The 25,270-nt window shown below is 46.1% G+C and overlaps 1 protein-coding gene across 1 annotated transcript; it reads right to left on the reverse strand.

The window, feature by feature from the left end:
• Positions 1–2,150: 2,150 nt before the first annotated feature.
• Positions 2,151–6,983, reverse strand: LOC123102961 (uncharacterized). Its single transcript, XM_044524441.1, has 3 exons — positions 6,717–6,983; positions 4,661–6,106; positions 2,151–2,546 (listed from the first exon to the last, which is right to left on the reverse strand). The coding sequence occupies exon 2, from the start codon at positions 6,023–6,025 to the stop codon at positions 4,697–4,699; it is 1,329 nt and encodes a 442-aa protein (XP_044380376.1). The 5' UTR covers positions 6,026–6,106; positions 6,717–6,983; the 3' UTR covers positions 2,151–2,546; positions 4,661–4,696.
• Between the last annotated feature and the right edge of the window lie 18,287 nt (positions 6,984–25,270).

Raw genomic sequence — 25,270 nt, forward strand, 5'->3', positions numbered from 1 at the left:
GGCGCGGCAACGAAGCTCACACATGCCCAGCATTGGGTAGGGTCAACAAGGCGCAGCGAGAAGAAGTGGCGCAGCAAGGCGACCGAAGGAAGGATGCCCATCATGGCCTCGCAAACAAAGGCGAAGACCAAAAGGAGGGTGATGGATTCAGGACCCAGATGCATCATGTGGATCTGATAGTAGGAAAGCACGGCATTGAAGAAATCGGAAAAGGGAGGAACCAGACCCGCCCACAGGGCGTCGGCAAAGTACGGGACCTCTGTGGCTATCCTGTCGATGGAGAAGTGGGACGCGGGCCAGGCCGTCGTCCTCCCGCATTCATTGAAGATGGTGGCCAGGGCCAAGCTGACCTTGCCCAAACCCTCGGCGGGGGCCACCAACGGCGGCGGGCAAGGCGGAGACACGGGTTTCTTCCCTCTTCCCTTCTTCGTCGGAGCCATGGCGATGGGAAGGGGGGGGAAGGTTCAAGATTGAGTTGAGAACAGAAACCAGAGTTCGAGCGGAGGAAGGACGGAGGGCGCTCGAGCAACCAAAAAGGGGAACGGCTGTGTACAACTACGGGTCCGCCTAGCATGGCGCAAAATAAGGAGGGCGTGGGGGAACAGTGCCGCCCACGTCCAATCAGCCGCCATGCGGCGCCCAAGGCCGCAGGCTGTTAGGGCCCGCGGTGCTTCGCTCTTGCCCTTCCGCCTTCCTGCACGGCCAAGTTCGGGCGCGCCTTGGGCCCGGGGGCTACTGTTGGCGTTCTGGGAACGGGGGTCCCCAGACCTGCCTGCCTACGGCCTGCGGCGTGGCTCAAAGGGGGGCCCAGCGCGGCCCATCTTCACCAACACAAACCCAAGACCCTCGTGAGGGGCCAAGCCTCGCGGGGCGGACGACGCGGAGCTTCCTCAGGCACGGCCTCGTCGGGCTGGCTCACGAAGAGGCGGAGAGATCAAGGCGGGGTACCTCACAAGGTGCCCGTGACGCAAGCCATGACAACCGAGGGCGCCAGGCGGGTGCCAGCCCGCGCAGTGTCCTCCTTTCCTCTTTGGTGCAAAGGAGGCAAGCGCAGCCGCGGAGTACCGAGGCATCAGGCAAAGGTTGCCATTTCGGTGCAACGAGACCAAGACTAGGAGGACTACGAGATGGAGGTCACCGTGGAGCCCAAGACGGCGTCATCACCAGAGCTTTGCGCAGGCGAAGACTACTTTTGTCAGGATAGTTGATACTAGTTGTCCCCCTTCAAATTAGCCCGCCATTGTTGGCTCCCTTCCCGCTCGATATTTGGGAAGAGGATCAGGGCCTCTATAAATAGGATCAGCCACCCACAAGAGGGGGACACGGACACAGACAGACACACAGACACACACACACACACACACACACGCCCATGGACACACAGAGACAGAGAGCTGAGGGGTTCGGAGAAGGAGGCTCTTGAGAGAGGGGTTTAGATCAGATAGAGAGAGAGAGAAGGGTGACTGAGCTCCTCCCAGCAGTTCATCGCTCCAGCTAAGAACAGACCCTCGCGAGGCTGTTCTTCCTTGTATTGTTCATCATCATCAGCCCAAGAGGCAATCTACCACACCACACACTGGAGTAGGGTATTACACCACAACGGTGGCCCGAACCAGTATAAACCCTGTGTCTCTTGTGCTGTTCATTCCTTAGTTTAGATCCTAGCAAGGCGGAGGGGTGCAGGTAGGTAGGAGACGAAAGCTCCGCGCGCACCCTAGTGTTCGAACCTCAAGGGTCTGCCGGAACCCGAAATCCGACAGTCTGGTCGCCACAGGAACCAAAGGAGACATAAATAGAGAGTTGCCTTTTTCACATTTTTGTTTGCATACTCATGATATTGTAGCAGAATATTCATGATATGTGTAGCAGAATATTCATGATATGTGCTGCCTTACTATTTGCAACACACTTGCTCGTTTGACGCACGATCTTTTTATTTTATGAATGTTTTTTTTCTAGAAATCATTTTGCATTTTCCAAAGGAAACTTAAATTATGTCCTACCACATCAAATTTTTCTTTCTTTCCATGGCAGTTATAGGGAGCAGAAAATCATGCTTTGAAGATCTTTATGTTTCTCTTGTGGTGCAACCGAATAACTATACCATTGTTACATATATAACCGTGTTTTCAACGCTGACATGCTGCAAATCAAATTGAATCGGATCGCATGATATTCCAGTTCAATCTCTGAAATTGAATCGAATTATTAATTTGACTACAACTTGGATTCTTGATGAACAATCCGAACCTGTTTTACCAAAATCCAGATAAAACTTACGACAGCAATTGGCAGCATATAACGAGCTCTTGGGGCTTTACATTTGATATCTATTGTAAGCAAACGCAAGCCATCCACTCAATTACCACTCAGAGTCACTGCTACAAGCCCGCTATAGCAAAGAATGTATTGCAATAAAAACAGAAAAACTGAAGGGGTGATCATAAGCCTCATCAAATACCCAATTCTTGCAAAACGAGATCTTGCGAAGTGCACGGGCGACCTGCTGGCAGTATTCTACGCTAACATCAGAAGCCATCGGCTACCTGAAAGAACCAATAGCGTTGTTCAAAATTAAGAGCTGCAGAAACATTACCAGTCTTATTAACTTAATGGAGATGATATCAGACCACAAGATAATTTCATGTCAGTTAACAAGTAAGGTAAGCACAGGAAGCAACCACAGCATCGAGAGCATCCTTATAGCCTAATAAATACAGTGTACTTGTTTTCCTTGACCCTTAATTGTGGCAGTAATGTGTTGATAACACCACAGCCAAAACAAGTATCTACCTTTCTTAGGCACGCACACACAGAACTGAATGTGAAAAATCCAGGAGACCTTCCATGTGTGGTAAACTGAATCTAAGGTTAATGTAGTGCTCAACAGGTCCGACTTGTGGGCACTCAGTGGCCCTAAATGCAATGTAAACATTTTATTTGCAACCTAGTACAACAAAACCGAGGTCTAGAACAAAACATAGTGAATCTCTAGTCCTTAGGAATTGTGTCGGAAGGTAGAAAGCTCCAGCGTTACACTTATGCTGAAACATAAATATGTGTTTAACAACTACTCAACTATATACAGAAGGAAGATTATGAACTGCATATAAATTATGGACGATACCCCAGCTATAGCCAGCGACTTCAAACAAATTTGGGTCATTTCCTACCACAGAACCACATTAAAGGGGAAGAGATGCCAGAAGTGCCTGCAGGCCACATTAAAACACAACAAAAGATTGCACCTAAAAGCTACTACAAGGTATAGTTTGTTTGTCAGCTTGATGTTGATCAATCTTGTAAACGACGTAATATCTTCTTGATAGTATTTAATGAGCTGTTAGTTGGGCGGTATGATTCAGTCCATAGTTAGTGTTGTAATTGTCTTCTCTATCCTAATTCGAATGGCATGCAGCTCTCATTCGTACTCTTAAAACTAACCAGTTGATAAAGATATCTGTCACCAGCTATCAACTGTCAACTGCACGCACAGATATTACCACGATTCAGGCACAAATACTATTTATGGCACCATAATTTTCATTTATTTTGCCAAATAACTAATATTTTCAAAACCATGGATGTATTATTTTCAATTTTATCAAAATGTACAAACAAGAACCAATTGATCGGTAACAAATATGGTCCATAAAATTCATGAATTACAACCACCATAGTTTTCCAAATTAGTGATCCAATGCACAGAGCACACGAATATGCCATGTTTTTTTCAAGGAAAGGCAAGCCTCCTGGCTGCTGCATCTTTGGATGCAACTATAATTTTATTGCCAAGAATGCCAGGCATTAAGGCTGAACAAATCGCTCATAAACAAGAAAGAAAGAAAGAGAAAAAAATGACAAACGAATATAATACTGTGCATATGGCAGCAAGCATTAGTACAGTTGCTAAAAACAGTAAAAAATTGAGCGTACGCCTAGGCGCGCTTAAGCGCTGAGCAGAGGCCTACCACTTCGCTTTTGGATTAGCACTGAAAAAAGCGCCCAGACGCCTAGGCATAGCGCCTAAGCGCTTGGTGTACACTCAGGGGTGCGGCGCCAGCTAAGTGGAAACTAAGCGGCGGCTAGGCGAGGACATGCAGGTAGGAGCGGCACCAATTTGGGGGCAAAAGAGAGGGAAAGGGATGTTCGGCTAGGCGAGAGAGAGAGGGAGAGGAGAGGGAGAGGGAGAGGGAGAGGGAGAGAGAGAGAGAGAGAGAGAGAGAGAGAGAGAGAGAGCGCAGAGAGCAAGGTGGCCTTACATGCTTTAAAATTTGATTTCTGGGTGTCCCTTGTTCATGTCGATGTCCGTACAAAATGCTCAAGCACCGCTTAAGCTATCATTGCACTAAGCAGAGGCACACCGCTCGCTGAGCACCTAGCACTTAAAAGAACCTTGCTAAATACTAATGATGCAACCAATTTACATTCCTAATGCACATTAGTTAGAACTAGAAGGCTCCCTAAGCAAGAACGAAAATTGCAAGCTGTTACCAAACTTTCAAAAAATTATAGGTTAAAATACAAAAACAAATGAAATAAAGTGATCATCCAGAGCAAACACCACTTAGAAGCATATAAATACCAGACTTGCTGAACGGAAAAGGTTGCACCAGTGAACTAGAAGGCTCCTTAAGCAAGAATAGTATTCTTAGCTTACCATCTTACAGGCCAATCTTGACCGCCTAAATATATGTCATGAATGATTGACATTTCCTTTCAGCTTGAGTTCAAGCTCTAACTCTTTGCGCCTTACCTCCAGTTCTAAGCGTTTAATCTCAATCTTCATATGTTCGTTATCTGACCTCATCCTTTCCAGTTCCTTGTCCTTAATTTTACTGGATAGTTCCCACTTGAGGCGTTGTTCTGCAAGCTCCAGTGCCTCATTTTCGATTTTCAAGCACTGTTTTTCAAGTTCTGCAGATTGCAATACTAAGCCCTTCTGTGTCAAAGCCAAGCTGGTTCCATCTGGAACAACTTTGTTGATATCTAGTGCGATGCCATGGGGATTAGACCTCTGGCTACATTCGTGTGCACTCAAAGAGTTCCCAAAACCTGCATCCTCGTGATCCGCTGTATACCGCATCTTCTTTTGCATGGGTAAGCCCCCTTTATTGCTATGCGCCACATGATGGTCCTCATCATTATCTTCCTCATAATCAGAGTCTGAACTCTGGTCATCTTCATCGGCATCTCCACTTGCTCCTCTCATCATATCATTTTCCTCTTTGCACCTAAGAGCAAACTGCAGTGAACGCTGAAGTGGAAGATCTTCAGGCAAACTAATCCGGTTATTATTATGGTAGGAGCACATCTCCTCATAGAATAAGTGCCTTGAGCTCAGTATCTTCCTTGCGTCATCTTTCAACTTGTCAGAGAGATTATCCATGCGATCCAAAAGTGCTGGATTCGCCACAACCTTGCAAGTTGTACCCCGACCAAGGATATCTGTAAGCCTTTTGTATCTCTTATTGAGGTCATTGAACTTATCCTCGCACTGCTGCGGTGACACATTGCAACCTCGCTCGCCTATCACCTTTGATATTGCCTTCCACTTGCCTTTTTTATGCACCATTGCACAGTTCCTCCTTCCACATCCTAAATCAGCTCCTGGATCCTCACCAGTGTAGGACGCTGCAGTAATTAAAAGCTTAACCATTGAATCCGTCCACTTCATCCGCTGCCATGCTGAGCCCTTCTTTCCCTTGCTGCTGTGGCTATCAGTGGTATCCTCGTTCAGACCATGCTCCTCATCATCGCTCATGGAGTCCTTCTTGTGATAGTGGTGGTGGTGGACCTGGTGGTGATCAGCCTTCCTTTGTCCTCTGAATTGAAATTCCGACAAGTGGTCAGAATCTGTAACCTGGTTCATAGGCATGGGGAATTTGCCAGGTATCTGAGAGTGGTTGAAGCCCTGATTACCGGAGCTTGGACCGTGCATTTGCATGGGATTCCGGTGCAAGTCTGAACTGCCATAAGTTGCTCCTTGCATAAAGTTTCCAGGTGGCAGGTTATTGCCTTCCATTCTCCCAAAGGATCATTCCACTACTAATCCGTCTTATATAATACCAAATACGGATGTAGAATTTGGCACTACTTCTTCAGCCTGAAATCCAACGCAAGAAAGTAATTCAGAAGAACTATTGAGCGGTCAATACTGATTACACATTTGAGAACTTCTTAACGATACAAATCTGCCCGTAAACACACAGATTGCACTTTAATCAAAATCACCTATATTGCGAACTGAGACCGTCCTAGATTTGGTATAACTATTAATGTGCAAGCAGTGAGTTGGGTTTCTTCGGCACAGTTCAACAGTAAATTCGAAAAGATTGCAGTCTCTTACGTCAGAGCACAGCTCGATACTTGAGTGAAACTGCCTAAACGACCAGCAACATGATGTAAAGATCTAATCAGTTGAACGGCATCAAACTAACAAATAGTAGAGCTAAAGAAGAATTTGAAGTAGAGCATCAGAGTTACATATGTGCATCAGACCTAAGTTACATATGCGTGGGATTCAGGTTTCAGAGAAGGAGCAGGCAAAAGAAACAAGTCACTATCTGAACAAATTCATTAATAATCGCCGAAGGGTGCTCTTCTGTCAACTGAATGGGGTCAGGGAGAAAGATCTGGCAGCAATAGAATAGTCAAATCGAAGAGAAGGCTAGTGAAGGCCGAAGAACAATCCGAGCAAGATAGGGCTTCCTTACCAAGAAGAAGAATCGCGTCCGGGTAGGTCTTCACTCGCTACCAATAGAGAGGACGAGAAAGAATGCCCACGAGGGAGATCTCCAGGCGTGGTTCGGCGGAAGGAGGGGGCGAAGCGAGCTTGGCGGCGACAGCGAAGGGCGTTTCGGCGTGCCGGCGATGGGGAAGACGACTTTCTGTCAACAACATTCCATTTCTTTCTCTCTTTTTTCTCCCTTTTGGTAAAGGAAGTGGTGTTGTTATTGTTAGAGAGAGATATTTACATGTATTTGGTAATCTACCATTTGTAATCTGTCTTCTATTCCGTATCTTATATCTAGTAGAGGTGTCTTGTCCTTCAAATCAATCCTATCCTCCCGCGCGGTCACCCACGAGGCGGCCGTAGAGGGTTCCCAGATCCTCCCGTCGCGAGTCTTCCCTCCTCCTCCCTCCTCCCTCGCCGCCACCAGGGGCGTGGCCGGGCGAAGCCCGACCGGCGCCGGCGGCAGGCGGCTGGGGTCCGGCTTCGGGCTCCCGGCGGCTGCGTTGGTTTCTCTCCGTCGCGGGCATGCGGTGGTGGTGCGGCTCGGCCTGTGGCGGTCCGGTGACCTGGTGGTGGTGGCCGGCGGTGGGCGTGGTGGTGGTGCTTCCACTTGGCGGCTTTCTATGCAGGGAGGCAGGGGAGCGGCTTGGACAGGGGCGGCGTGCCGACGGCGTGCCGCCTGCAGCGCGAAGGCGGGAACTTTACGGGTCTCGGAGATCCCGGCCGGGCCTGTGCGGCCACGGGCCTAATATGTTCCTGCTATTGCGTCCGGTCAGCTACCATCATCGACGGTGGAGGTGGGGCCCTCCCGCGTGTCGACGGTGTTGCTGCCCTAGTCCCGGCTCCTATTCTTCATTGTGCAGGCCATACTTCGCAGTGTCGTGGTGAGACAGTGTGGGAAGCTTCATGATCAGATTGGCACAGGGTGGTGGTCAGTTTGATGGCGAGCTCCGGAGTGCCTGAGGTGAAGGTTGGGATCGGGAGAAATCCCTGTTGGCTTGGCCAAGGTGCCACCGGACCTTCCTGGAGGGCGTCGGGGCTACCCTACCTCTCTCCTCACCGCGTACCGGGGGAAACCCTTGGCAGCAGCGTCGTCATCGTTACGTCCTTTCTTGGAGGTGTTGATTGGTACCGGTGCTTCGGAGGCTCGAAGCTTGGAGGGCGATTTCCGGTGAATGCAGCGGCCACGAGGCTTCTTTGTTTTTTGTCGATCCGCCGTTGTCGGCATTTGTTTCTCTTGTATTTTCTCTTTCATTTCTGTTGGGTGTGATTGTGCTGCTTCCGCCCCAGCACCTGTTGTTGGTTGTCTCGGTTGGTTGCTTTGTATACAAAGCGGAGATACTCTTTTTCGGTAATAATACATCCATTGATTCCACAAATTCCTTCATATCCCTTATAACATGGTATCAGCCTAATCGATCCAACCCTAGCCGCCGCCCGCCACTTCCGCCTCACGCGCCGCCTCCGGAGGGTCGCGCTGCCCGTACCTAGGGTTTGTTTGTCGGTCATGTCAACCGGCTGCCCTAGAGAGTCTTTTTCCCGAGCCCTTGCTCCGGGTTTTCCTCTCTCGTCGGACGCTTTGATCAGCGTCTAACTTTTTGGTTTTTCAATCTAAAATCGGGTTGCGTTGCTCGCCGCCGTCGTTAACCGCACGCCTCTACTCCGACACCAGCACGACCGGCCGACCACTTCTCCGACCCGATGCCCTTGCGCGGCAGGCGGCCGTCACGGTCGTCATCTGCGCCTCTACGCGCCCGTCACCCTGCACCGGTCGTCGCCGCCCTACTTCCACAGGGACTCCTGCATCACCATCCCGCCTCCGCCTCCGCCGCATATGTACGGGCGCCTCCACACGGCGTTGCGTTCGCCCCTCGGGGCTGGCCGCTCGGGCGCCCGGGTGCTGACGCTGACACGCTAGTCCACCCGTCATCACACGCCGTCCGTCGTCACCGGTTTCAGCTCGGACTTTGCCACAACCCCGCCTCCACCGAGCGGCGTCCATGATCTCATGCGCGATTGGATTGATCACCCGCCCACGCCGCGGTCCGCCCCGCCCACGTCGTGCGACCGATCGGGCATGTCTGTTGTTCGGGCCTCCGCAGGTCCTATGAAGATTGTCTCGAGTACAGCGCGCCCTTCCATCGATCGAGCATCGGGCTGTCCCTGCATCGCCCCATGGGGTCGTAGCGTCGTTGACCCGTGGTTCTCCTCGTGGCTGCACCTACCCTCGCGCTGCCGCTACGTCGCCCCATCGGGCCATAGCAGATGATTGCTTGTATCTGTGTTGGTAATTCCCCGAAGAGGAGGGGATGATGCAACACAGGAAAGGTAAGTATTTCCCTCAGTTATGAAACCAAGGTTATCAATTCAGTAGGAGCAAGCAACACTATGTAAACAACACCTGCACACAAACAACAAATACTTGTAAACCAACGCATGAAGGGGTTGTCAATCCCTCAACGGTATTAACATAGATTAAATCATGTGAGATTTGATAAATAGATATAACTAAAACACAACATAAAATAAATAAATAAAAGTGCAACAAGGTATTCTTAGATTTAATATGATAGGAAATAGACCCCGGGCCGTAGATTTCACTAGAGACTTCTCTCAAGAAAATAGCATATGCTGGGTAAACAAATTACTGTTGGGCAATTGACAGAAAAGCAAATAATTATGACGATCTCCAAGGAAATGATCATGTATATAGGCATCACGTCCAAGATTAGTAGATCGACTCCTGCCTGGATCTACTACTATTACTCCACACATTGACCGCTATCCAGCATGCATCTAGTGTATTAAGTTCATGAAAAAATGGAGTAATGTAATAAGAACGATGACATGATATAGACAAGATTTATTCATGTAGGAATAAACCCAATCTTTTTACCCTTAATAGCAATGATACATGTGTGTCATGTCTCTTTCTATCACTGAGATTGAGCACCGTGAAAGGATCAAGAAGAGGTGTCTAGAGGGGGGTGATTAGACCCTCAACAAAGAAAAGTAGCAGTTTTTAAGTTCTTTAAGTTAAGGTGGAGTTTTAGCACAAGTTTAAACATTCACAATACATTTCAAGCAAGCATGGCAAGAGTATATGAGCAGTGGAAAGTAAAGCATGCAAGTTGCAAGAAAGTAAAGGGATGGGATTGGAGTGTGCAAACGCAATTGGAGACACGGAGATTTTTGGCGTGGTTCCGATAGGTGGTGCTATCATACATCCACGTTGATGGAGACTTCAACCCATGAAGGGTAATGGTTGCGCGAGTCCACGGAGGGCTCCACCCACGAAGGGTCCATGAAGAAGCAACCTTGTCTATCCCACCATGGCCATCGCCCACGAAGGACTTGCCTCACTTGGGTAGATCTTCACGAAGTAGGCAATCTCCTTGCCCTTACAAACTCCTTGGTTCAACTTCACAATCTTGATGGGGGCTCCCAAGTGACACCTAACCAATGTAGGACACACCACTCTATGAAAGGTAATAAATGGTGTTTTGATGATGAAATCCTTGCTCTTATGCTTCAAATGATAGTCTCCACAACACTCAACTCTCTCACACAGATTTGGATATGGTGGAAAGATGATTTGAGTGGAAAGCAACTTGGGGAAGGCTAGAGATCAAGATTGGTTGGATTGGAATGCTTGGTCTCAACACATGAGTAGGTGGTTCTCTCTCAGAAAATGAGTAGTGGAAGTGTAGGCACGTTCTGATGGCTCTCTCTTAAATGGAGAAGGGGGTGGAGGGGTATTTATAGCCTCCACACAAAATCTAGCTGTTACACACAAAAGAGCCAAACTCGGTGGGACCAAATAGTGAAACTTGGTCAGACTAATATGGTTCAAAATGTGAATGTTAGGCTTTTTAGTGGGACCGATATGATCAACTCGGTGGGACCGATGTTCTAGGGTTAGGGTAAAACCTAAACTTGGTTTGACCGACTACACAAACTCGATGGGACCGATTTTGGTAATAAGCAAACATAGAGTTGGTCAAGCAAACTCGGTGGGACCGACTGCATATTTCGGTGAGACCGAAATAGTTGCAACAAGCAACAAAGAGTTTGCAAGCCCATCTCGGTGAGACCGAACTGATTAGGGTTTCTGGCAGTGGCTATCTCAAGTGAACTCAGTGGCGCCGGATAGATCAAATCGGTGGGGCCGAGTTTGACTTTAGGTTTAGGACATATGTGGAAATGAGAAAGTGGTTGAGGGCTTTGGAGCATATCACTAAGCACTTTGAGCAAGCAAGCCATTAAGCAACACCCCATCCCCTTTTAATAGTATTGGCTTTCCTATGGACTCAATGTGATCTTGGATCACTAAAATAGACATGAAGAGCCTTGATATTTTGCCAATCTTCTATCCTTAGCATCTTGAAGGGGTTCCACATCCTCTTGTCCATGCCACGCCTTTGTTGATCTTTCTGAAATATACTAGATAAAAATATTAGTCCAACAAGAGATATGTTGTCATTAATTACCAAAATCACCCAGGGAGCACTTGTGATTTCAATCTCTCCCTTTTTGGTAATTAATGACAACATACATCAAAGCTTTGGATAAAGATATGAGGAATAACAAGTAAAGCTTTGGAAGGACATGTAACATGCATAGGCTCACCTTACATGTATGCAATCATGTGAAGATAGAATATAAGAGCATGAATGCATAGGTATGTTAGAGCAAGCAATGAGTTACATGTATCTTGGCTATATGCATTAGAGCAAATGATGTAGATACAAGAAATATACCTTCATGTTCATGAGTCCTTCTTGCAAACAGTATGTACATCAGCAAGAGATCATCATGCACATGAGTGTGATGCATATACTTACCTTGTGGTCTTGAGCTGGCTTTGGAGGAGGTAAACTTGAGAAAACAAGGTTAGATAACACAAGAACACCTACTAAGGAAAGCAAGATGAGAAAACCACAAGAGTACCAAGGTTGGGATGACATGTAGAGAGTGAGTACTTAGTACTCTATTTGGATATAGACATGTCCCAAAGAGTAAAGATATGTAATGAAATCCCAAGATTTTCTTCCCTTGGAAATGGGCTCTTTCTCCCCCTGAATTTGATATTTGAAAATGGGAGAAGATAGGGAAAAGAAAATAGGAGCAAAACAAACATAACACATGCTAACATGTCTTTCCCCTCTTAAAGACATGTGACTTCTCTCCTGTATGATTGATAAGCATCTGGAGAAGCTAAAGGCATGCTTTCTCCCTTATGTGATAAGCTTTGATGTACTCTCTCTCCCCCTTTGACATCAATTTCCAAGAAAAGGTTTGGAGCATGAGTCAAGTAGGTTTGGTCCTTGATTCACATTACAAAGCGACATGTAATTTAAGATGCTGGTAGAGGACAAGAATCATCGAGTGGAGCTGGAAGAGATATGTAGGATGCAAATGGCAAAATGTTTTCTCAGTATTGAAATCGGTGACTCTGAGTTATTCTCATCGGGTGACACCGAGTTGGTAGTGTCATAGATGATGCATATCGGTCAGACCGGGTTTGTCCTTGTTGGTTGGACCGATGAAAAATCTACAATGTGGCATTGTAGTTCGGTCTAGCCGGGATGTATAAATCGGTGAGACCGAGTTCAATACAGAGGAAAGATTTTGTCATCTCAGCTCACTAGGCAAATAATATCTCACAAAGATTTACAGGGAATTAACTGAAAGATTTGCAATGAATTGGATGCAGGGAATGCAGAACATAAAAGAAGAGAAAAAAAATCTAGATGAAGTGAAAGGGAAACATGCTAGGCACAAATGCAAGGACTAAAAAAACACTAGAGAACTTCATCTAGAGAGGGTCGGCGACAAAGTCACCTATGTTAGAGTATATTGACTGAGGAGTCAAGTGAGAACACTTGATCGTAGGTCATACTCATCGTTTAAGCTCAAAATGGGATTGCCATTTTTGTTTAAGCATTTTGATGTATTCTCATCTTGTTGAGCTGCTTTGACCCATGTCTTGGGGTAAAGCTTCTCTAAGATGGAATAACATACCTTGGGGTGGTGGTGTTGAACTTGATCGTGTAGTTGAACTTGTGTGGGATGCTCAAGGTTGGTGTAACTCATCAAGAGTTGGGAGCACCGCTTGTAGTTTGAGTTCATCTACCTACATGGGTTAGTCTTGCAAGGAAGAGCACTTGTGTATCCAAAATGACAAGCATGAAGTTTGATACGAAATGAAATTTGATATATCGAGATTCTCAAAGGATATGTTGAAAGGATTCATGCTTCCTTATCTTCAACCACCATATTGTAGAGACTTGGTGATGTACAGATTGATCAAGATGTGAGTGAGTTGCAATCTCATAGATTTGGATTCATCCAAGTACCTACAAGGGTTTGATGACATGCAAGGGTACAAATATAGATCCAAGACATATGATCATCATCATAAGAGAAATATCAAGGATTAGTCAAATGCTCATGCCTTGCATGCATCCAAATGGAGTTTCTACTCCAAGTTTGAGTAATCAATGATGTTAAATTCACCTCTCAAACGGCAAAATACTTTCTCATCAAGCGGTTTGGTGAATATATCCGCCAATTTCTTATCGGTATGAACATGCTTAAGATCAATGTCTCCTTTAGCAACATGATCTTGAATGAAATGATGACGAACTTCAATATGCTTAGTTCGTTGCACGGGATTGTGAGCATCTTAATAGCACTTCCATTATCACAAAGCAATGGAACATGTTTCACATATATCCCATAATATTTAAGAGTTTGGGTCATCCAAAGTAATTGAGCACAACATGAACCGATGACAATGTATTCCGCTTCGGCGATGGATAAGGATATCGAGTTTTGTTTCTTGGAGGACCAAGACACAAGAGATCTACCAATAAATTGACAAGTACCCAAAGTGGACTTTCTATCAACCTTGTCACCAGCATAGTCCGAGTCCGAGTAGCCAACAAGATCAAAACAAGACCTCTTAGGATACCAAATGCCAAAATTTGGTGTATGAATTAAGTATCTCACTATCCTTTTCAGAGCCTTAAGATGACATTCCTTAGGGGCCGCTTGATATCGTGCACACATGCACACACTTAGCATAATATCGGGACGGGAGGCACATAGATATAACAATGAACCAATCATAGAGCGATAGACCTTTTGGTCAACTGGTTTGCCATCCTTAGTCAAGTGAAGATGTCCACTAGTAGGCATGGGTGTTTTCATACCTTTGCTTTCTTGCATGTTGAACTTCTTGAATAAGTCCTTGGTATAATTTGTTTGGGAAACAAAGGTACCCTCCTTAGTTTGCTTGATTTGCAAACCAAGAAAGAACTTGGGTTCACTCATCATAGACATCTCAAACTTCTCCGACATTAGACTTCCAAACTTTTCACTAAAATGAGGGTTAGTCGAACCAAATATGATATCATCAACATAAATTTGGCACACAAATAATTCACCATTAACCCTTTTAGTAAAAAGAGTGGAATCAATCTTTCCAATCTCAAAGCCTTTTTCAATAAGGAACTTGGTCAAGCATTTATACCACGCTCTAGGAGCTTGTTTAAAACCATAAAGAGCTTTGTGAAGTTTGTAAACATGGTCAGGTTTCTTAGGATTAACAAAGCCGGGAGGTTGTTTGACGTAAACTTCCTCCTCAATTTCACCATTTAGAAAAGCACTTTTAATGCCCACTTGATACAATGTGATATCATGATGATTGTCATAAGCAAGTAAGATGCGTATGGACTCAAGTCTAGCAACGGGGGCATATGTCTCACCATAGTCCATAACTTCGACTTGAGTGTATCCTTGGGCGACGAGACGGGCCTTGTTGCGTACAACTTGTCCATCTTCATCTTGCTTATTCCAAAACACCCATTTGATACCAATGACATTTTGGTTGTTGTCCGACTTTTCTACCAATGTCCACACTTGGTTCCTCTCGAAATTGTGTAGCTCTTCATGCATAGCGTTCACCCAGTCCGGATCATCAAGCACTTCTTCAACCTTCGTAGGTTCAATGCTGGAGATGAATGAATATTGTTCACAGAAATTAGCCAAACGAGTTTTAGAGCGAGTGATTCTCCTGGTTTGAATATCATTGAAGATTTGTTCAACAGGATGGTCTCTTGAAACTCTTGCTCTAACTCATGAGAGCTTTTGTTTGGGTCGGGGTGGAACATCTTCTTCATCATCTTGTTCGTCCTATTGGCCTTCTTCATTATTGGTGTTGTTGTTCTCTTGTGGAGGTGGAGAAGGAGGTTGATGAGGTTCATCTTGGTGTACTTCCTCGTTTTCTCCATCTTGGCGTGTCCCACTTGTGGATGCCTCCGAGTCAACTCTTGGTTCACCTTGTCATAAGGAAGAAGCCTCCACTTGGACAGACGAGGTACTCTCCTTCACCTCTGTTGGGCGAATCTTGCCAATAGACAAGTCTTGGATTGCTTCCGAAGGGTCTTTGTCTCCTACATCAATATGCAATTGCTCTACTTGCGAGCCGTTAGATTTATCAAACTTCACATCTACCGTCTCTTCAACCTTTCGGGTGAAATTTTTATGGACACGGTAAGTGTGAGAGTTTGAGCCATAACCGAGTAGGAAACCCTCATGATATTTAGGAGAAAATTTAGAACGATGATGCTTATCAAGAATATAGCACTTTGAGCCGAATACTCGAAAGTATCCAACTTGGGGTTTGTTACTAGTGAGAAGCTCATATGTCGCCTTGCCAAATAGCTTGTGAAGATATAAACGATTTGTTGCATGACAAGTTGTCTCAACTGCTTCCGCCCAAAACTGTTTTGGCGTCTTGTACTCATCAAGCATCGTTCTTGCCATCTCAATAAGAGTCTGGTTCTTCCTCTCAACAACTCCATTTTGTTGAGGCGTGTACATAGCCGAGAACTCATGTGAAATCCCTTCTTCATCAAGAAAGGTATCCACATTTGCATTCTTGAACTCCGTTCCGTTGTCGCTACGAACCTTCTTGATCTTCACTTCAAATTGATTCTGGGCCTTCCTAGCGAAGTTCTTGAAGATCTGTTGGACCCGTGATTTATCATCAAGAAAGAACACCCACGTAAATCTTGACAAATCGTCGACTATGACTAAACCAAACGAATTACCACCGAGACTTTTATAGGCGTTTGGACCAAAGAGATCCATATGAAGTAGCTCGAGTGGTCTTCTTGTGGTCATGATGTTCTTCATAGGGTGGCTTCCTCCAACCTGTTTTAGTGCTTCATAAGCACTGCACAATCTATCCTTGTCAAATATAACATCTTTCACTCCAAGGATATGATCACCTTTAATAAGCTTATCAAGATTTCGCATGCCCACATGACCTAACCTTCTATGCCACAACCAACCTTTAGAAGATTTAGCAATTAAGCAAGTTCTAGGTTGAGCCTTTTTAGTGAAATCAACAATGTATAGGTCACCTCTACATATATTGGTAAAGACCAATTTATGATTATCCCTCCGAAACACTTGGCAATCTACTTCAGTAAATAGGATATTGAAACCAAAGTCAGCTAGTCTAGATACGGAAAGTAGATTATAGCCAAGAGATTCAACGAGCATAACATTTTGGATGGAGCTATCATGTGAGATGGCCACATTACCAAGGCCAACTACCTTACCCTTTGAGTTATCACAAAAAGTGACATACTTTCGAGGGCCGTCATTTTTAGCAAGCTTACGAAACATATCCTTGTCTCCGGTCATGTGATTGGTACATCCACTATCAAGAACCCATTCCTTTCCTCCAGCCATGTAGCCACGAAGATTATCCATAAGACCAAAGTGTCTCATAGACTCATCGAGATCAAAGTCACTATCATCATCATCATCCTCATCATAGTATCCATGTTCAACATCATCTTGTGATTGATCATCACCTAGAGAGAGTGATTCATTAGATATTTGATCATGACAATGTTCATCTTTATGAATTCTAATGACTTTCGAGATGATATTACTAATGATTACAACATCTCCTTTAGCACGCGTAAGGTCACGAAGCTCAAATAAACAATCACCAAACTTAGGATCTCTAGGATTCATCTTACTTAAAGCAATTGACTTTTGAAGAATCACATCTATATTTTGCAAGGAATAGTTTGGGAATCGTTCCACAAGAAATCTCCATAAGGTGTAAGCACAATCAAGAGTAGGCAAGCAAACAATCAAATTTCTAGGCAAACCTCTAGTGATAAGATTGATAGTTCTAAGATTGCGGATCATGTCAAGAGATTCATGAGGGGTAGGATGCAAGGGGTCAACAAGGGGCGCACAAGGGCTAGTAATGTACTTGTTCAAGTGATATTCATTTAAAATCTCAAGCATCTCATTTTTCCATCAAGTATAGGCACTCTACGTCTAAAACTCCCCATCATAGACCCATCCATCTTCCTCCAATGGCAATTAAACCAAAGCAATGGAGACCAATACTCTCATACCAATTGAAAGGATCGAGAAGAAGTGTCTAGAGGGGGGTGATTAGACCCTCAACAAAGAAAAGTAGCAGTTTTTAAGTTTTTTAAGTTAAGGTGGAGTTTTAGCACAAGTTTAAACATTCATAATACATTTCAAGCAAGCATAGCAAGAGTATATGAGCAGCGGAAAGTAAAGCATGCAAGTTGCAAGAAAGTAAAGGGATGGGATTGGAGTGTGCAAATGCAATTGGAGACACGGAGATTTTTGGCGTGGTTCCGATAGGTGGTGCTATCGTACATCCACGTTGATGGAGACTTCAACCCACGAAGGGTAACAGTTGCGTGAGTCCACAGAGGGCTCCACCCACGAAGGGTCCATGAAGAAGCAACCTTGTCTATCCCACCATGGCCATCGCCCACGAAGGATTTGCCTCACTAGGGTAGATCTTCATGAAGTAGGCGATCTCCTTGCCCTTACAAACTCCTTGGTTCAACTCCACAATCTTGACGGAGACTCCCAAGTGACACCTAACCAATCTAGGAGACACCACTCTATAAAGGTAATAAATGGTGTGTTGATGATGAACTCCTTGCTCTTGTGGTTCAAATGATAGTCTCCCCAACACTCAACTCTCTCTCACAGATTTGGATATGTTAGAAAGATGATTTGAGAGGAAACCAACTTGGGGGAAGGCTAGAGATCAAGATTCTTCTGATTGGATTGGAATGTCTTGGTCTCAACACATGAGTAGGTGGTTCTCTCTCAGAAAATGAGTAGTGGAAGTGTAGGCACGTTCTGATGGCTCTCTCTTAAATGGAGAAGGAGGTGGAGGGGTATTTATAGCCTCCACACAAAATCTAGCCGTTACACACAAAAGAGCCAAACTTAGTGGGACCGAATAGTGAAACTCGGTCAGACCAATATGGTTCAAAATGTGAATGTTAGGCTTTTCGGTGGGACCGATATGATCAACTCGGTGGGACCGATGTGCTAGGGTTAGGGTAAAACCTAAAGTCGGTTTGACCGACTACACAAACTCGGTGGGACCGATTTTGGCAATAAGCAAACAGAGAGTTGGTCAAACAAACTCGGTGGGACCGACTGCATATTTTGGTGAGACCGAAATAATTGCAACAGGCAACAGAGAGTTTGCAAGCCCATCTCGGTGGGACCGAGATCCCATCGGTGAGATTGAACTGATTAGGGTTTCTAGCAGTGGCTATGTCAAGTGAACTCGGTGGCGCCGGATAGATCAAATCGATGAGGATGAGTTTGACTTTAGGTTTAGGACATATGTGGAAATGAGAAAGTGGTTGAGGGCTTTGGAGCATATCACTAAGCACTTTGAGAAAGCAAGCCATTAAGCAACACCCCATCCCCTTTTAATAGTATTGGCTTTCCTATGGACTCAATGTGATCTTGGATCACTAAAATAGAAATGAAGAGCCTTGAGCCTTTTCTAATCTTCTGTCCTTAGCTTCTTGAAGGGGTTCCACATCCTCTTGTCCATGACACGCCTTTGTTGATCTTTCTGAAATATACTAGATAAAAATATTAGTCCGACAAGAGATATGTTGTCATTAATTACCAAAATCACCCAGGGAGCACTTGTGCTTTCAATCCCCCCTTTTTGGTAGTTGATGACAACATACATCAAAGCTTTAGATAAAGATATGAGGAATAACAAGTAAAGCTTTGGAAGGACATGTAACATGCATAGGCTCCCCCTACATGTATGCAATCATGTGAAGATAGAATATAAGAGCATGTGAATGCATAGACATGTCAGAGCAAGTGATGAGTTACATGTATCTTGGCTATATGAATTAGAGCAATTGATGTAGATACAAGAAATATACCTTCATGTTCATGAGTCTTTCTTGCAAACAATATGTACATCAGCAAGAGATCATCATGCACATGAGTGTGATGCATATACTTACCTTGTGGTCTTGAACTGGCTTTGGAGGAGGTAGACTTGAGAAAACAGGGTTAGATAACACAAGAACACCTACTAAGAAAAGCAAGATGAAAAAACGACAAGAGTACCAAGATTGGGATGACATGTAGAGAGTGAGTACTTAGTACTCTATTTGGACATAGACATGTCCCCAAAGAGTAAAGATATGCAATGAAATCCAAAGATTTTCTTCCCTAGGAAATGCGCTCTTTCTCCCCTTGAATCTGATATTTGAAAATGGGAGAAGATAGGGAAAAGAAAATTGGAGCAAAACAAACATAACACATGCTAACATGTCTTTCCCCTCTTAAAGACATGTGACTTCTCTTAATGCTCGCTTATGATATTTTTCGTTTCTTGGTTGGTCGCTTCCCAATCTTTTGCTAGCCTTCATTTTGCAGTAGGTATGATCACTACTTGTGCATCCAAAATCCTTTAAACCAGTTTTGCCACATGAGTCCACCATACCTACCTATATGCGGTATTTTTGTGCCGTTCTGAGCAAATTTGTATGTGCCATCTCTAATTTTTCAAAATAAATTTCTCTTTTGTGTGCTCGTACCGCTCATGAAACAGTAGGGGGTGGCTAATATATTTCCATGCTAGATATGTTACTCTCACGATGAGTGTTTATTCACTTGTCATTGCACGAGAGTAAGTCAAAGGTATTAGGGATGCCCAGTCCCAAAATGAAAAATGAATTTACTTTATGTTGTCAAATAATAAATTCATTGGAAAGTGTTGGTATGGAAGGCACCCGTTGATATGGCTAGCCATGGAAAGTGAAAGTATGTTTGAAAAAGGAATAAACTTTAATTTATGTTTGGGAACCGCCTATGATATATCTAGCATGGAAAGTATTGGGAACTACTCGATCGTTCTCGTTGACAGGAAATCATGCCTCCCAAAATGTTTTTATCTCTATCTTTTTCGCTTTGAGCTATGGCACCTCTACAAATCCCTACTTCCCTCTACGAAGGGCCTTTCTTGTACTTTATGCAATTTTTAATTTTTATTTGAGTCTCCATCTTCTCTTATAAAGCACCAACTAGCACTGGTACGCATCGGTCCTAAACAAACGGTTTAAAACCCCTTTCCGCGATGGCATTTGGAACCGTCGCCAAGTGAGTGTGGGCGATTGGGGGGTCCTTCCCACACGACCCAGAAACTGTCAGGGATAGGGCTTGAGGGAGTCCTAGATTATTGGGTTTCCGGACGGCTGGACTATATCCTTTGGCCGGACTGTCAGACTATGAAGATACAAGATTGAAGACTTCGTCCTGTGTCCGGATGGGACTCTCCTTGGCGTGGAAGGCAAGCTTGGCAATTCGGATATGTAGATCTCTTTCCTTGTAACCGACTCTGTGTAACCCTAGCCCCCTCCGATGTCTATATAAACCGGAGGGTTTAGTCCATAGAGAGGATATACAATCATACCATAGGCTAGCTTCTAGGGTTTAGCCTCTTCGATCTCGTGGTAGATCAACTCTTGTACTACTCATATTATCAAGAACAATCAAGCAGGACGTAGGGTATTACCTCCATTAAGAGGAACCGAACCTGGGTAAACATCGTGTCCCCCGCCTCCTGTTACCATCTGCCTAGACGCACAGTTCGGGACCCCCTACTCGAGATCCGCCGGTTTTGACACCGACATTGGTGCTTTCATTGAGAGTTCCACTATGCCGTCACCGTAAGGAAGGATGCCTCATCTCGTTGTTAAAAACAACATTACCGCCGGGGGAGCCCCGGCTGTCGGCCAAACTCTCCGGCTAGGCAGTTTCATCATGACCGCCCGTTCGGCTGCTGCACCGATGATGACTTCTCGGGTCATCGAAAATAGCCTCCACGCCGGCTCGGAATTTGCCGAGCAGATGGATCCAATGGAGCTCTCATCCCTAAACGAGCTCTTGGATTGCATCGCCGCCTTGGGAGTCGCTACGGACTATGATCGGATTGGGCTTAAACCCGATCAAAGGGAGATTAACTCTCCACCGGTCACCCATCATATTGCGGTGGTGGAGGAACAATGCGGCGATTCTTCCTCTATCTTGAGGACTAACTATGTCTGGATTCCTGAGCTCTCCGAGCCGGATACCCATTTACGGGAGGACATCACCCAAGCCCTGAACCTAGAGTCAGGCGGCGGGCCAGACTTATCGGGCAACATCCCGGAACCCGAACTTCCAAGATTGGAAACTCCTCGGCCCCTGGGTCTCAGATCGGGTAAGGGTTCGGACTCAAATCCACCCACCCACCCAAACATAAATGATCTTTCCCACATCAGGCAAGCGCCCCAGGAAACAGTACATCATTATTGGGCCAGATTCCTCCTTGTGATGAACAAGGTTAAGGACTGTCGCGAGGAAGACGCAGTCTCATTTTTCCGCAATAATTGCACGGACAAGGGAATCCTTAACGCCATAAGTCGCCGTGACATATCACGCTTCGCTGACTTGGCGTCCATAGTACGAAAGTACTGTGCGATGGAAAGCGCCTGGAAAACCAAAATAAAATTTTGGGATAATCCGGCTCCAAATATACACCCAGTCTGAAGTAAAAGGGTACACTATCATAAGACACCCAAAGAAGCAAAAACCTTCTACAGGGCATGGAACCGTATTGGAGGGATGGATCAACGGACCCTGCAAAATTCATAGTACAGCGGATACCATACCAACACACAGCCTTAGAGCATGTTGGGTACTCCGGCAGGTGGCCAAAAGTGGTGAGGATCTTCTCATCCCAGATGCCACAGAGCACCATCCCGGGGATAACAATACGGTATTAACAGTCTTTGAAACCTTCGCATCAAATAATAGGCGCAAGCGAACACTCCGCAGCCTTGCCGAAATCTGCCACGTGGCAGCAATAAATCCATGGAGTGACACGGCTATTACCTTCAATGCCAGTGACGAACCTAAATTCCGAACAGCCCGAGCACCAGCTGCACTGGTCCTCAGTCCAATTGTGGACGGCTTTCGACTCTCCAAAGTACTCATGGATGGCGGCAGTGGATTAAACCTCATCTATGAGGAAACTCTTCAAAAAATGTAAATAGACTGGAACCGCATTGAGCAAAGTAGCACAACCTTCAAAGGAATCATCCCCAGTCGGGAAGCACGCTGTGCTGGGAAAATCACACTAGATGTGGTATTCGGCACGCCGGAGAACTATAGGTCCAAAGAAATTACATTCCAAGTGGCCCCGTTCAGTAGCGGATACCACGCCCTTTTAGGGCGGGAGGCATTCACGATCTTCCAAGCCATACCCCATTACGGGTACATGAAGCTCAAAATGCCCGGGCCCAACGAAATCATCACTCTCGCTAGTGATCCGGACACATCACTCCACGCCGAAAACAAAACAGCCGCACTGGCCCTCGAGGCATTATCTAAAGCCCTTTCCGCCGAGGAATTAACTGCGCTACGCTCCACAGTGGACAGGGACGACGTGATACTTGACAAGAGATCCAAGTCCACCTCTTTTAAACCAGCGGATGAAATAGTCAAATTCCAAGTCCACCCAACGGACCCTACAAAAACAGCCTCCATCGGGGCACAGTTAAACCTTGCCGTGGACGCCACACTATGAGAGTTCCTGCGTGAGAATTGGGACATATTCGCCTGGCACCCCTCAGACATGCCAGGAATCCCACGCAGGCTGGCCAAGCACAGCCTTAATATTCTAAAGGGATTCAAGCCGGTCAAGCAGACTCTTCGGCGTTTCTCTGAACCTAAGAGACAAGCTATGGGAGAGGAACTAGCCAAGTTATTGGAGGCCGGATTCATTAGAGAAATAAAACACCCGGACTGGCTAGCAAACCTGGTGATGGTACCAAAGAAGGACAAATCCTGGCGCCTATGTGTCGATTTCAAGGACCTCAACAAGGCTTGCCCAAAGGATCCCTTCCCCCTCCCCCGCATCGATCAAATTATCGATGCTACCGCAGGACACGATTCATTGTGTTTCCTCGACGCATACTCCGGCTACCACCAAATCAAGATGGCGGAGTCCGACCAAGCCGCAACGGCATTTATCACACCATACGGCCCCTTCTGTTTCAACACAATGCCTTTTGGGCTCAAAAACGCCGGCGCAACATATCAGCGCATGATTCAGACATGTCTGGAGAAACAGATCGGCAAAACAGTAGAGGCATACGTAGATGATGTGGTCGTCAAAACCAAACACGTCGACTCTCTAATAGACGACTTGAGGCTCACATTCGACAACCTCCGAACATACGACATCAAGCTCAATCCGGAAAAATGCGTTTTCGGTGTACCAGCCGGAAAGCTCCTGGGTTTCATTGTCTCCAGTAGAGGAATTGAAGCAAATCCGGCCAAAATCCGAGCTCTGTCACAGTTGGCTATCCCAACGGACCTCAAACAAATCCAGAAATTAACCGGATGTGTGGCGGCTCTAAGCCGCTTTATCTCCCGCTTAGGAGAAAAGGCATTACCCCTTTATCGCCTCCTTCGGCGCACCGAACACTTCGAGTGGACGGACGCTGCCACAGCCGGATTGGAAGAAATAAAAGCCATACTGGCAACCAACCCAATCCTGGCCGCGCCAAACATCGGCGAACCAATGTTGTTGTACATTGCGGCAACTCATCAGGTTGTAAGCGCAGTGCTCGTCGTCGAACGAGAAACGGACGGACATAAATTCCCCCTTCAAAAGCCGGTATATTATGTATCCACTGTCCTCACTCCATGCAAATCACGGTACCCACATTATCAAAAGATAGCCTATGCGGTATTCATGGCATCCCGGAAGCTGCGACACTACTTTCAAGAGTGTTCAATTACAGTAGCCTCAGAAGTGCCACTTAATGATATTATAAACAACCGCGACGCCACGGGCCGGATTGCCAAATGGGCCATTGAGCTCCTCCCGTTCGACATAACATACAAACCCCGGCGAGCCATTAAATCGCAAGTATTGGCCGACTTTGTCGCCGAATGGACGGAAGCCGAACTCCCTAAAGAGTACGGCGCATACTCCAATTGGATCATGCACTTCGACGGCTCCAAAATGCTGGCTGGTCTGGGGGCTGGCGTCGTCCTGACGTCCCCAACCGGAGATACAGTTCAATACGTACTACAGATACTGTATACAGACTCCAACAACGCAGCCGAATACGAAGCCCTGTTACATGGTCTTCGGATGGCAGTTTCCATGGGCATTCAACGCCTGGAGGTGCGTGGGGATTCGAACCTCGCAATATCCCAAATAAATGGAGACTTCGATGCCAAGGATCCGAAGATGGCGGCCTATCGCAACGCCGTCCAAAAGATGTCAGCTCGGTTCGAGGGGCTCGAATTTCACCATGTGGCTCGGGAAAACAATCAGGCGGCGGATATCCTCGCCCGCATCGGCGCAAAACGCGATGCGGTCCCCCCAACATCTTTTTGGAGAGGTTGTTTAAGCCATCCGTGGTATGGGAAGGGGACACCGGTAACAATAGTCCGGACCCGGCCAAAATGCCCGATACCGAACACTCTGACATAATCGGAGGCTCTGCCACCGAAATAACACCTTCAGCCCACGTAATAATGGCCATCATCGCCCCGTGGACAGAACCATTCCTGGCCTACCTAACTAGGCAGGAACTTCCCGAGGACCAAAATGAGGCACGCTGCATAGTGCGGCGATCTAAAGCCTACAGGGTCCACGAGGGAGAGCTGTATAAAAAAAAGCACTACTGGAGTCCTTCAAAGGTGCATCTCCGAAGAGGAAGGGCGGAAGCTTTTGGCAGAAATTCACGCCAGACTCGGCGGCCACCACGCCGCAGCCCGGGCCCTTGTAAGCAAGGCCTTCCGTACAGGTTTTTATTGGCCGACGGCCCGGGTAGATGCACAGGACTTGGTCCAACGCTGCGTCGGTTGCCAGCTTTTTGCAAACCAAAGCCACATGCCACCCACCGCCCTCCAAACAATCCCCATTACCTAGCCCTTCGCGGTCTGGGGCTTGACATGGCTGGACCCCTTAAAGGGGGAACCCATAAGAAAAAATACTTACTGGTCATGGTGGATAAATTCACCAAATGGATAGAAGCCAAACCTGTTAAAACGGCCGAATCCGGACCGGTGATAGACTTCATATCCGGGGTTGTACACCGTTATGGCGTCCCCCAC

The sequence above is a fragment of the Triticum aestivum genome, chromosome 5A (assembly GCF_018294505.1).
Source record: "Triticum aestivum cultivar Chinese Spring chromosome 5A, IWGSC CS RefSeq v2.1, whole genome shotgun sequence".
NCBI classification, from domain to species: Eukaryota; Viridiplantae; Streptophyta; class Magnoliopsida; order Poales; family Poaceae; genus Triticum; species Triticum aestivum.

Bases quoted from the DNA above. Each gene is read 5' to 3' on its own strand.
- LOC123102961 (XM_044524441.1), bottom strand. From the start codon at position 6,025: ATGGAAGGCAATAACCTGCCACCTGGAAACTTTATGCAAGGAGCAACT.